At 46.9% G+C, this 13,223-nt stretch overlaps 1 protein-coding gene across 2 annotated transcripts in view; it reads left to right on the forward strand.

Annotated features, from left to right (window-relative positions):
- The first annotated feature begins 2,221 nt into the window (after window positions 1-2,221).
- tamm41 (TAM41 mitochondrial translocator assembly and maintenance homolog) overlaps window positions 2,222-13,223 on the forward strand; it is a 43,402-nt gene continuing 32,400 nt past the window's right edge. The window contains exons 1-2 of one of the 2 annotated variants that reach the window (XM_070895372.1): window positions 2,222-2,543; window positions 6,785-6,967. In XM_070895372.1, the coding sequence (XP_070751473.1) occupies window positions 2,421-2,543; window positions 6,785-6,967 (306 nt within the window). In that variant the 5' untranslated portion in view covers window positions 2,222-2,420. The remainder of the gene's footprint in view (window positions 2,544-6,784; window positions 6,968-13,223) is intronic. The other variant, XM_070895373.1, reaches the window with a different exon arrangement.

Raw genomic sequence — 13,223 nt, forward strand, 5'->3', positions numbered from 1 at the left:
CAATTGCTCCATTATTGGTGGGCGTGCCTTCAGCTGCCAAGACCCGAAGCTCTGGAATTCCCTCCCTAAACCTCTCCACCTCTCTCCCTCTCATTCCTCCTTAAAACCTACATCTTTGACCAAGCTTTTGGTCATCTGCCCTATATTGTGTCAAATTTTGTTTGATAACACTTCTGTGAAGCGCCTTGGGATGTTTTACTATGTTAAAGGCACTATATAAATACAAGTTGTTGTATAACCCTTCATCAGAACTAGGAACACAGATTTAAAATGAATAATTCAGTATAGAGGAGTGCATGTCCACAAATCCCTGAAGATAGCAGGTCAGGTAGATAACATAGAAACATAGAAACATAGAAAATAGGTGCAGGAGTAGGCCATTCGGCCCTTCGAGCCTGCACCACCATTCAATAAGATCATGGCTGATCATTCTTTCAGTACCCCTTTCCTGCTTTCTCTCCATACCCCTTGATCCCTTTAGCCGTAAGAGCCATATCTAACTCCCTCTTGAATATATCCAATGAACTGGCATCAACAATTCTCTGCGGCAGGGAATTCCACAGGTTAATGACTTGCTGAGTGAAGACGTTTCTCCTCATCTCAGTCCTAAATGGCCTACCCCTTATCCGAAGACTGTGTCCCCTGGTTCTGGACTTCCCCAACATCGGGAACATTCTTCCACATCTAACCTGTCCAATCCCATCAGAATCTTATATGTTTCTATGAGATCGCCTCTCATCCTTCTAAACTTCAGTCTATAAAGGCCCAGTTGATCCAGTCTCTCCTCATATGTCAGTCCAGCCATCCCGGGAATCAGTCTGGTGAACCTTCGCTGCACTCCCTCAATAGCAAGAATATCCTCCCTCAGATTAGGAGACCAAAACTGAACACAATATTCCAGGTGGAGCCTCACCAAGGCCCTGTACAACTGCAGTAAGACTTCCCTGCTCCTATACTCAAATCCCCTTGCTATGAAGGCCAACATGCCATTTGCCTTCTTCACCACCTGCTGTACCTGCATGCCAACTTTCAAGGACTGATGAACCATGATACCCAGGTCTCGTTGCACCTCCCCTTTTCCTAATCTGCCGCCATTCAGATAATATTCTGCCTTCCTGTTTTTGCCACCAAAGTGGATAACCTCACATTTATCCACATTATACTGCATCTGCCATGTATTTGCCCATTCGCCTAACCTGTCCAAGTCACCCTGCAGCCTTTTAGCATCCTCCTCACAACTCACACCACCACCCAGTTTAGTGTCATCTGCAAACTTGCAGATATTACATTCAATTCCATCATCTAAATCATTCATATATATTGTAAAGAACTGGGGTGGTTAAGAAGGCATACGGGACACTTGCCTTTATTAGCCGAGGTATAGATTATAAGAGCAGGGAGGTTATGCTTGAACTGTATAAAACACTATTTAGGCCACTGTTAGAGTACTGTGTGCAGTTCTGGTCACCACATTATAGGAAAGATGTGATTTGATTGCACTAGAGAGGGTACAGAGGAGATTTACGAGGATGTTGCCTGGACTGTAGAATTTTAACTATGAGGAATGATTGGATAAGCTGGGGTTGTTTCCTCTGGAACCGAGGAGGCTGAGGGAAGACCTTATTGAGGTGTATAAAATTGAGGGGTCCAGATAGAGTGGCTAGGAAGGACCTATTTCCCTTAGCAAAGGGGTCAACAACTAGCGGGCATAGATTTAAAGTAATTGGTAGGACGTTTAGAGGTGATTTGAGGGGACATTTTTTCACCCCACCCAGCAGGTGGTGGGGGTCTGGAACCCTCACCACATTTAAAAAGTACTTGCATATGCACTTGAAGTGCCGTAACCTACAAGGCTGGAAAGTGGGATTGGGCTGGATGGCACCTTGTCGGCTGGCACGGACATAATGGGTCAAATGGTCTTCTGTGCTGTAAACTTCTATGATCCTATGATGATTCGAAACGAGACCAGATTCCACCCATACAAAAGCAAAATATTGTGGATGCTGGATTCGGATTCCCCCATTCCTCTATTTTCCCCCCCTCTCCCAACCCTGCGTGACCAGTACTGGGTGTTGACTCCCCATCTTCTGCACCACAGTAGATGGACTGGTCTTCAAAAGCTGCCCAGCAAGTCCCCTCCAACCCCAGCAGCCCAGCGTTCTTTGTGCTGTGCAGCCCCAGGAACCTGCAGATTGCTCTTCCCGCCAGCAGGCGGAGCAGCGACGGTGCCGGAAGGCAGCGGGAGCGAAGCGAGACCCCGGGCTTGCGATAAACATGAAGCTATCCCGGTTATCACTTCACCTCGGGGCTTGCGCTGGGCCGCTATAATCGGGAAGGACGGGGCTGTGAGGCCGTCTCGGACCCGGTTCGCCCTTTCTATCTGGCGGTCTCCGGGTTGGAGGGGGGGGCCGCTCGCCGCCATGTCGCTGCCGGGTAACAGTGGGCTGATGCGGAGGATCCTCGCCCACTTCCCCCGGGACCTGAGCTTGGCCTTTGCTTACGGCTCCGGCCTCTTCGGGCAGACCGGGCACTCGGTCCGCAGTGTAAGTGAGGGAGGCAGGGGCGGGTAGGGTAAGGGAACGAGTGAGGCGGGGACCCTCTCTTCATGGTACCAACATGGAGACAGACCCTGAGTGCAGGAACATAGGGGAGGTATGGGCTGAAAACCCAGTGGTGCTAATGGAGTTCCGACGAAGGGTCATCAACTTGAAACGTCGTTTCTCTCTACAGATGCTGCCCGACCGGCTGAGATTTTCTGTTTTTATTAATGGTACTGACATGGGATGGGGAATGAAGACCCTGATTGTAGGACCAAAGGGGCGGTAGGGATGAAAACCCAATATTAATGGTACCTGCACCAACATTGGGTAGGATGGGGAAACCTTTACTGCAGGAATATAGGGGAGGCATGTGGTGAAAAACTCTATTAATGGTGCCATTATGGGATTGCGAAAGAGACGACCTTACTCCAACGCTGCACTGAAGGAGTGCTGCACTGTCAGAGGTGTTGTCTTTCAGATGAGACATTAAACCGAGGCCCTGTCTGCCCCCTCAGGTGGACGTGAACGATCCCATGGTATTATTTTTAAGAGCAGGAGAGTTATCCCCAGTGCCCTGGCCAATATTTATCCCTCGATTGACATCACTAAAAAAACAGATTATCTGGTTATTATCACATTGCTGTTTGTGGGAGCTTGCTGTGCACAATTGGCTGACTCGATTCCTACATTACAACAGTGACTAGACTGCAAAAGTAATTCATTGACTGTAAAGCACTTTGGGACATCCTGATGTTGTGAAAGGCACTATATAAATGCAAATGTATTTTTTTTATCGTAAAACTGTTCACCCATCATCCTTGTGCTTGCTGACTTACAATGGCTCCTGGTGCACCAACACTTGAATTTAAAACCCTCATCCTTGTTTTCAAATCTCTCCATAGCCTGGCCCCTCCCTATCTCTGTAACCACCTCTGGCTCCACAACCCGCTGAGATCTCTGCACTCCTCCAATTCTGGCCTCTTGTGCATCCTTGAATACCATTGCTCCACAATTGGCGGTTGTGTTTTCAGCTGTCCATGCCCGAAGTTCTGCAATTCCCTCCCTAACCTCCTGTCTCTCTTCCTTTAAGACACTCCTTAAAACCTACCTTTTTGACCAAACTTTTGGTCACCTGTCCTAATATTTCTTCATGCGGCTTGGTGTCAAATTATTGTTTGATAATGCTCCTGTGAAACACCTTGGATGTTTTATTATATTAAATGTGCTATATAAATGCAAGTTGTTATAGTAACACGGAGGACACCCTTATTAATGGTAGTAACAAAGAGACCTTTATTAAAAGAAAATATGGATGGGGAGAGACCTTTATGTCAAAAGGAAAGAAAATGATTTAGGTATTGCTATCTTAGTTCTGAGGAGCAGGGCAAACCCTGATGATTTCCTGATAAGATTACAGAAAATATAAGAGAACTTTTTGGTGTGTGTGAGATATGGTATAAAACAACTTTTCTGTCCTGCAGTTTTATTTTGAGCAGGGAGTTGGGTGCAGAGTGCATCGATCAAGGTAAGGTAAATCGGTTGTAGGGAATGGAATATTTTCCTATTTTAGGAACCCAATACTGAGTTGCATAGCGAAGTGTTCTCTACTTTGCCCTAACCGTCCTCCACTTCACTCATTTCCACTCCAGAAATCTGAGTGGCCCTTCTGTGTAGGATTGCCAATTTTGCTGAATTATTGGTTGTTTTGTGCTGTGAGCCTGTAAATACCCAACTGGGTTGATATTAAACAATTGTTCCATCAATTAAATTATGACATCCATAAGTCACTGTCCATTGCCAGTGTTTTCCAATAGATTGGAGTCTAGCCACATGTGGCTCATTGGGAATCCAGATGTGGCTAATTGAATTTATGATTCGTAAATAAAATGTGAGTACCAGACATTGTTGTTGGGCAAAACAAAAGCAAAATACTGCGGATGCTGGAAATCTGAAATAAAAACAGATGAGTAAACAGATAACCTTTCAGGTCGATGACCTTTCGTCAGAGCTGGAACAAGTTGGAGATGTAACACATTTTAAGCAAGTGTAGGGGCAGGGAAGGGAGGGGAGGAAAGAACAAAAAGGAAGGTCTGTGATAGGGTGGAAGGCAGGAGAGATTAAATGACAAAAGATATGATTGATTGTTTGAGCATGTGATCTCAATATTCATTTGTACGGCGTATATGTACTTTAATTTTCGTGCTTTTGTTTGTAAAATGCTAAGAGCAAAAGCAGAGTGTGCATGTGATTTTAGATCATGAGCGCTTTACTTCATTTGGTTTATGAATGGGGATAGATAGTAAGTAAATATACACGTGATGTACATTTAACTATACTGTAAGAGTCTGTGTAAGGTGTTTACTACTAGAATTAGTGCATGTGGCTAAATTGTCGTTGTCGGCACACCTGTGGCCAGTCAGCAATTTCTATTGGACAACATTGGCCTGTGCTCTCTAAAAATTCTATTATTGTATCTAATTTAAATACTAAATGAAAGATATACAAACATAACATACTGCATTGTGATGAACTACCATCCCTTCATTAGTAATATTGCCATGTTGCTATCAGAAATATATAAATGTATTCATTGAAGGAGGAGCTGGTGTGTTATAAATGCTAACCAGTTGAGCAGTATCACCTGCAATGCTGTTGTGTTTCCAGGACTAACATGGTAACACTATGATACATATCTTTCGAGGTTCATAATCAGTGTATTTAATACTTATATAGAAAATATTGTGTGAAAAGTGCAGTTGACATTGTAGAATAATCTTCTTTATAGAAAAGGGGATACTGGCTTCCCATAGTTTCTATGGCAACAATACCCTCAGCTACAGAATTTGTGCCATATCTTGTTTTCACAAGGCAAAAAAAGTTTTTTTTGTAATTGAAGAACAGGGAATTCAGACTGCTAAGGGTTTGATTGTTAGTCCCCATTTATGCAGGCCATTTTGATGTTGGCAAAACATTTTCCCCTTGTTTCATTGGTGTCCTCGTGAAACACCACCACTGGAATGATGTGGCTAGAACTAATTTGGGGCAGCTCTCTTTCTCTCCGATCAATTAACAGTTACTTTATTTGTATCCATATGTGTTCAACTACAATTAATAGCTTGACATTAATAATTAAGTTATTACTATGATATTATTAGGCAGATAATTGTGCAAATAGAAATTCTGACATGCTTTGTTGATGTAATTAAGATTACAAGAGTAAAACTGAGGGCAGGTTGGGATACAGAAAAGAAACATTAAAACTATTGTTGAGGGTAACCAGGCTGGTGTTGAGGGTAACAAGGCTGGTGTTCTTGGCTTCGAGTCTTCATTCCGTGGCCATTTTCATTCATTATTTTCATGACCTTTATCTTGCGCCTTTTTGTCTTCCTGTTGCTTTCTGTCTCCTTATTCCCTCACACTCTGGGATCCCTTTTCTTGTGATTTTTATTTGTGTATATACAACCTACCCAGATTAGAAAGAAAGACTTGCATTTATATAGCGCCTTTCATGACCACCATGTCAAAGCGCTTTGCAGTTAATGAAGTACGTTTGGAGTGTAGTCATTGTTGTAATGTGGGAACGCGGCAGCCAACTTGCACACAGCGAACTCCCACAAACAGCCATGTGACAATGACCAGTTAATCTGTTTTTGTTATGTTGATTGAGGGATAAATATTGGCTCGGACACCGGGGATAATTGCCCTGCTCTTCTTCGAAATATTGCCATGGGATCTTTTACGTCCACCTGAGAGGGAAGACGGGACCTCGGTTTAACATCTCATCTGAAAGACGGCACCTCCGACAGTGCAGCACTCCCTCAGCTCTGCGCGTCAGTCTAGATTTTTATGTGCTCCAGTTCCTGAAGTGAGTCTGACTAAGGCGAGTGTGCTACCCACTGAGCCACAGCTGACACAGATTAGTAGTTCTTATTGAGGATTGACCCGTCTACTATTCAACTCCTAAATGATGATGATGTTTAAATTTTCATGATGGGGAAAATAATAATGCACGATCTCAGTTTAAGCAAGTATGCGGATCCTAGTGCAGTGTCCCCCCCCTGATGTCTCAGTATTTGACTCTGGTATCTTTTGGTGTAATTATAGAGTTGCTTCTGCACCTCTGATGATGGGATAACTTATTACTTTGTTCGTTAGTGCTTTTTAATAATGAAAAAATTACGCAAATTACGTTTACTCATGATTTACTTGTTTCTTAGCTAAATATGTTCACTTTCCATTTTTAGAACAATATGCTGGATTTTGTCTTTGCTGTGGATGATCCTGTGACTTGGCATACAATGAATATCATGAAAAACCCACGTCATTATTCATTTTTGAGATTTTTTGGACCAAAGCATGTTAGTAAAATACAGACTAATTATGGAGCCGGAATATATTACAATACATTAGTACCGTGTGATGACAGGGTAAGTAAGCTCAACATGAAATGTAGCTTTGTATTTTTAACCACAGGAAGTAAATTTATCGAATCTTGGTAGTAAGATATACAATGAGAAGCATTTTATCCATTTGTATTGCGTCAAGTGTGTGTTACATACGTCAATGAAGCACTTTAACTGTCGGAAGCATTGTTTGACATTTTGCTATGAACCTGCAAAAAAAAAAAGTTGTTTTATATATCAGTGAATCTCTTATTGCACTGATCATTGTAAATTTGATGATTTGTGGTATGAGTACAGGTGTGTTGTACTATATAATGCCCAGTAATATTCTGCTCCCTTTAAGACACAAAGTCTAATTGCTGTTAAGTAAACACTAGAAGAGGTTAGAATTGAATTCCACTTCAAGAAGCAGGTCAGAACCTTGGGCTGCTTTCCCCTTTTTTTAAAAATGTCTGATTTAGTAATTATGGGGTTATAAACATTCTAGCTGTTGTTTGTTGAAATATTTTCAACTGCTGGGGATATTTGTACATTCCGAATGACGACTTTTGCTTTTAATACTTTTTTGTAAAAAAAAGTGTGACACGGGAATTTGCATAGTGGCACTTCCAAGTGAGACTGACAGAAAATGCATGCGCGACATACCATTTAGCATCTCTAATAAGAATAGTAAATAGATTTGCACTTAAAAGCAATGCAGGATAGCTGAGATGAATACGTGGCTTGAGGAATGGTGCAAGAGGGAGGGATTCAAATTCCTGGGACATTGGAACCGGTTCTGGGGGAGATGGGACCAGTACAAATCAGGCGGTCTGCACCTGGGCAGGACTGGAACCGATGTCCTCGGGGAAGTGATTGCTAGTGCTGTTGGGGAGGATTTAAACTTAATAGCACAGGGAGATGGGAACCTATGCAGGGAGACAGAGGGAAGTAAAATGAGGTCAGAAGCAAAAGATAGAAAGGAGAAAAGTAAAAGTGGAGGGCAGAAAAATAAAAGACAAAGATCAAAAAGGGCCACATTACAGCATAATTCTAAAAGGACAAAGAGTGTTTAAAAAAAAACAAGCCTGAAGGTTCCATGTCTCAACGCGAGGAACATTTGTAATAAGGTGGATGAATTAACTGCGCAGATAGCACTAAACGGATATGATGTAATTGGGATTACGGAGACATGGCTCCTGGGTGACCAAGGCTGGGAACTCAACATCCAAGGGTATTCAATATTCAGGAAAGATAGACAGAAAGGAAAAGGAGGTGGGTAGCATTGCTGGTTAAAGAGGAGATTAACGCAATATTAAGGAAGGACATTAGCGTGGATGAGGTGGAATCTATATGGGCAGAACTTCGGAACACCAAAGGGCAGAAATCGCTAGTGGGAGTTGTGTACAGACTGCCAAACAGTTATAGTGAGGTTGGGGATGGCATCAAACAGGAAATTAGGGGTGCGTGTAATAAAGGTACAGTAGTTATCATGGGTGACTTTAATCTATATATAGATTGGGCTAGCCAAACTGGTAGTAATATGGTGGAGGAGGATTTCCTGGAGTGTATAAGGGATGGTTTTCTAGACCAATATGTCAAGGAACCAACTAGAGAGCTGGCCATCCTAGACTGGGTGTTGTGTAATGAGAGAGGATTAATTAGCAATCTTGTTGAGCGAGGCACCTTGGGGAAGAGTGACCATAATATGGTAGAATTCTTCATTAAGATGGAAAGTGACACAGTTAATACAGAGACTAGAGTCCTGAACTTAAAGAAAGGTAACTTCAACGGTATGAGATGTGAATTGGCTAGGATAGACTGGCGAATGATACTTTAAAGGGTTGACAGTGGATAGGCAATGGCAGACATTTAAAAAAAAACTCATGGATGAACTTCAACAATTGTACATCCCTGTCTGGCATAAAAATAAAACAGGGAGGGTGGCTCAACTGGCTTACAAGGGAAATTAGGGATAGTGTTAAATCCAAGGAAAAGGCATATAAATTGGCCAAAAAAAGTAGCAAATCTGAGGACTGGGAGAAATATAGAATTCAGCAGAGGAGGACAAAGGGTTTAAATAGTAGGGGGAAAATAGAATATGAGAGTAAACTTGCAGGGAACATAAAAACTGACTGCAAAACCCTCTACAGATACGTGAAGAGAAAAAGATTAGTGAAGACAAATGTAGGTCCCTTACAGTCAGATCAGGTGCAGTCATAATGGGGAACAAAGAAATGGCAGACCAATTGAACAAATACTTTGGTTCTGTCTTCACTAAGGAAGACACAAATAACCTTCCAGAAATACTAGGGGACTGAGGGTCTAGCGAGAAGGAGGAATTAAAGGAAATCCTTATTAGTCAGCAAATTGTGTTGGGGAAATTGATAGGATTGAAGGCTGATAAATCCCCAGGGCCTGATAGTCTGCATCCCAGAGTACTTAAGGAAGTGGCCCTAGAAATACTAGATGCATTGGTGGTCATTTTCCAACATTCTACAGACTCTAGATCAATTCCTATGGACTGGAGGGTAGCTAATGTAACCTCACTTTTTAAAAAAGGAGGGAGAGAGAAAACAGGGAATTATAGACCGGTCAGTCTGACATCGGTGGTGGGAAAAATGTTGAAATCAATTATTAAAGATGTAATAGCAGCGCATTTGGAAAGCAGTGACAGGATCGGTCCAAGTCAGCATGGACTTATGAAAGGGAAATCATACTTGACAAATCTTCTAGAATTTTTTGAGGATGTAACTAGTAGAGTGGGCAAGGGGGAGCCAGTGGGTGTGGTGTATTTAGACTTTCAAAAGGCTGTTGACAAGGTCCCACATAAGAGATTGGTGTACAAAATTAAAGCACATAGTATTGGGGGCAATGTACTGACATGGATAGAGAACTGGTTGGCAGACAGGAAGCCGAGAGTAGGAATAAACGGGTCCTTTTCAGAATGGCAGGCAATGACTAGTGGGGTACCACAAGGTTCAGTGCTGGGACCCCAGCTATTTACAATATGCATTAATGATTTAGACGAAGGAATTGAAAGTAATATCTCCAAGTTTGCAGATGACACTAAGCTGGGTGGCAGTGTGAGCTGTGAGGAGGATGCTAAGAGGCTGCAGCATGATTTGGACAGGTTAAGTGAGTGGGTTAATACATGGCAGATGTGGTATAATGTAGATAAATGTGAGGTTATCCACTTTGGTGTTAAAAACAGGAGGGCTGATTATTATCTGAATGATGACAGATTGGTAAAGGGGGAGGTGCAACGAGACCTGGGTGTAATGGTACATCAGTCATTGAAGGTTGGCATGCAGGTACAGCAGGCAGTAAAGAAAGCAAATGGCATGTTGGCCTTCATAGCGAGAGGATTTGAGTATAGGAGCAGGGAGGTCTTGCTGCAATTGTACAGGACCTTGGTAAGGCCACATCTTGAGTATTGTGTGCAGTTTTGGTCTCTTAATCTGAGGAAGGACATTCTTGCTATTGAGGGAGTGCAGCGAAGGTTCACCAGACTGATTCCCGGGATGACAGGACTGACCTATGAAGAAAGACTGGATCGACTAGGCTTGTATTCAATGGCATTTAGAAGAATGAGAGGGGAATCTCAGAGAAACATATAAAATTCTGACGGGATTGGACAGGTTGGATGCAGGAAGAATGTTCCCGATGTTGAGGAAGTCCAGAACCAGGGGTCACAGTCTAAGGTTAAGGGGTAAGCCATTTAGGACTGAGATGAGTAGAATCTTTTTTCACTTAGAGTTGTGGGCATGTGGAATTCTCTACCACAGAAAGTTGGGGCCAGTTCATTAGATATATTCAAAAGGGAGTGAGATGTGGCCCTCACGGCTAAAGGGATCAAGGGGTATGGAGAGAAAGCCGGAATGGGGTACTGAAATGCATGATCAGCCATGATCTTATTGAATGGTGGTGCAGGCTCAAAGGGCCGAATGATCTACTCCTGCACCTATTTTCTATGTATGAATACAATATTATTTGTTCCTTACCTGTCAGTTATGGTTCAGTTGGTAGCACTGTCAACTGTGTTAGAAGGTTATGGGTTCAAGTCCAGAGACTTGAGCACAAAAATCTAGGCTGACACTCCAGTGCATTACTGAGGGAATGCTGCACTGTTGGAGGTGCTGTCTTTCAGATGAGACGTTAAACCAAGGTCCTGTCTGGTGTCCCGGGTGGATGCAAACCATCCCATGGCACTATTTCGAAGAAAACCTGGGGCTTTATCCCCGGTGCCCTGGCCAATATTTATCCCTCAATCAACATCATTTAAAAAAAAAAAAAAGTTTATCTGGTCATTATCACATTGCTGTTTGTGGGAAGTTGCTCTGTACAAATTGTCTGTAAAGTACTTTGGGATGTCCTGAGGTCGTGAAAGGGACTGTATATAAATGCAAAGTAACTATTTGTACTGCACTTTTCTTTGACCGACAGGCGACTAGCCCTGCCCCTGTGAAGCTCCATCCCCCCCGCCCCCTCCTGGCCGAATCATTCCATGCTGAGAAGTAGAAACAGGACCTGAGGCTCCGACTCACCACCTCCTCCACTCCCCCAAAACCCTCCACCCCCACCCCCCGGCTGGTGTGAGGAGGCCAAGTGCGAGAGAGAGAGAGAGAAGTTGGGGAGCTGGGGGAGTGAGAGGAGGGGTGGGGGGGGGGGGGAGAAGAGAGGGGTTGGTGGGTGGGGGGGGAAGAGAGGGGTTGGTGGGTGGGGGGGGAAGAGAGGGGTTGGTGGGTGGGGGGGGGAGAGAGGGGTTGGTGGGTGGGGGGGGGGGGGAGAGAGGGGTTGGTGGGTGGGGGGGGGGGGAGAGGGGTTGGTGGGTGGGGGGGGGGGAAGAGAGGGGTTGGTGGGTGGGGGGGGAAGAGAGGGGTTGGTGGGTGGGGGGGGAAGAGAGGGGTTGGTGGGTGGGGGGGGGGAGAGAGGGGTTGGTGGGTGGGGGGGGGGGGAGAGAGGGGTTGGTGGGTGGGGGGGGGGGGGGGAGAGGGGTTGGTGGGTGGGGGGGGGGGGGAAGAGAGGGGTTGGTGGGTGGGGGGGGGGGGAAGAGAGGGGTTGGTGGGTGGGGGGGGGGGAGAGAGAGGGGTTGGTGGGTGGGGGGGGGGGGAGAGAGGGGTTGGTGGGTGGGGGGGGGGGAGAGAGGGGTTGGTGGGTGGGGGGGGGGAGAGAGGGGTTGGTGGGTGGGGGGGGGGAGAGGGGTTGGTGGGTGGGGGGGGGGGAGAGAGGGGTTGGTGGGTGGGGGGGGGGAGAGAGGGGTTGGTGGGTGGGGGGGGGGAGAGAGGGGTTGGTGGGTGGGGGGGGGGAGAGAGGGGTTGGTGGGTGGGGGGGGGGAGAGAGGGGTTGGTGGGTGGGGGGGGGGGAGAGAGGGGTTGGTGGGTGGGGGGGGGGGAGAGAGGGGTTGGTGGGTGGGGGGGGGGGAGAGAGGGGTTGGTGGGTGGGGGGGGGGGAGAGAGGGGTTGGTGGGTGGGGGGGGGGGAGAGAGGGGTTGGTGGGTGGGGGGGGGGGAGAGAGGGGTTGGTGGGTGGGGGGGGGAGAGGGGTTGGTGGGTTGGGGGGGGGAAAGGGGTTGGTGGGTTGGGGGGGGGAAAGGGGTTGGTGGGTTGGGGGGGGAAAGGGGTTGGTGTGGGGGGGGAAAGGGGTTGGTGGGGGGGGGAGAGGGGTTGGTGGGTGGGGGGGGGGAGAGGGGTTGGTGGGTGGGGGGGGGAAGAGAGGGGTTGGTGGGTGGGGGGGGGGAAGAGAGGGGTTGGTGGGTGGGGGGGGGAAAGAGAGGGGTTGGTGGGTGGGGGGGGGAAGAGAGGGGTTGGTGGGTGGGGGGGGGGGAAGAGAGGGGTTGGTGGGTGGGGGGGGGAAGAGAGGGGTTGGTGGGTGGGGGGGGGGAGAGGGGTTGGTGGGTGGGGGGGGGGAGAGGGGTTGGTGGGTGGGGGGGGGAAAGGGGTTGGTGGGTGGGGGGGGGAAGGGGGGTTGGTGGGGTGGGGGGGGGGGAAGAGAGGGGTTTGGTGGGTGGGGGGGGGGGGAAAAAAGAGAGGGGTTGGTGGGTGGGGGGGGGGAAGAGAGGGGTTGGTGGGTGGGGGGGGGGAAAGAGAGGGGTTGGTGGGTGGGGGGGGGGAAAGAGAGGGGTTGGTGGGTGGGGGGGGGGGGAAAGAGAGGGGTTGGTGGGTGGGGGGGGGGGAAAGAGAGGGGTTGGTGGGTGGGGGGGGGAGAGGGGGTTGGTGGGTGGGGGGGGGAGAGAGGGGTTGGTGGGTGGGGGGGGGGAAGAGAGGGGTTGGTGGGTGGGGGGGAAGAGAGGGGTTGGTGGG

The sequence above is a fragment of the Pristiophorus japonicus genome, chromosome 12 (assembly GCF_044704955.1).
Source record: "Pristiophorus japonicus isolate sPriJap1 chromosome 12, sPriJap1.hap1, whole genome shotgun sequence".
Lineage (NCBI taxonomy): Eukaryota > Metazoa > Chordata > Chondrichthyes > Pristiophoridae > Pristiophorus > Pristiophorus japonicus.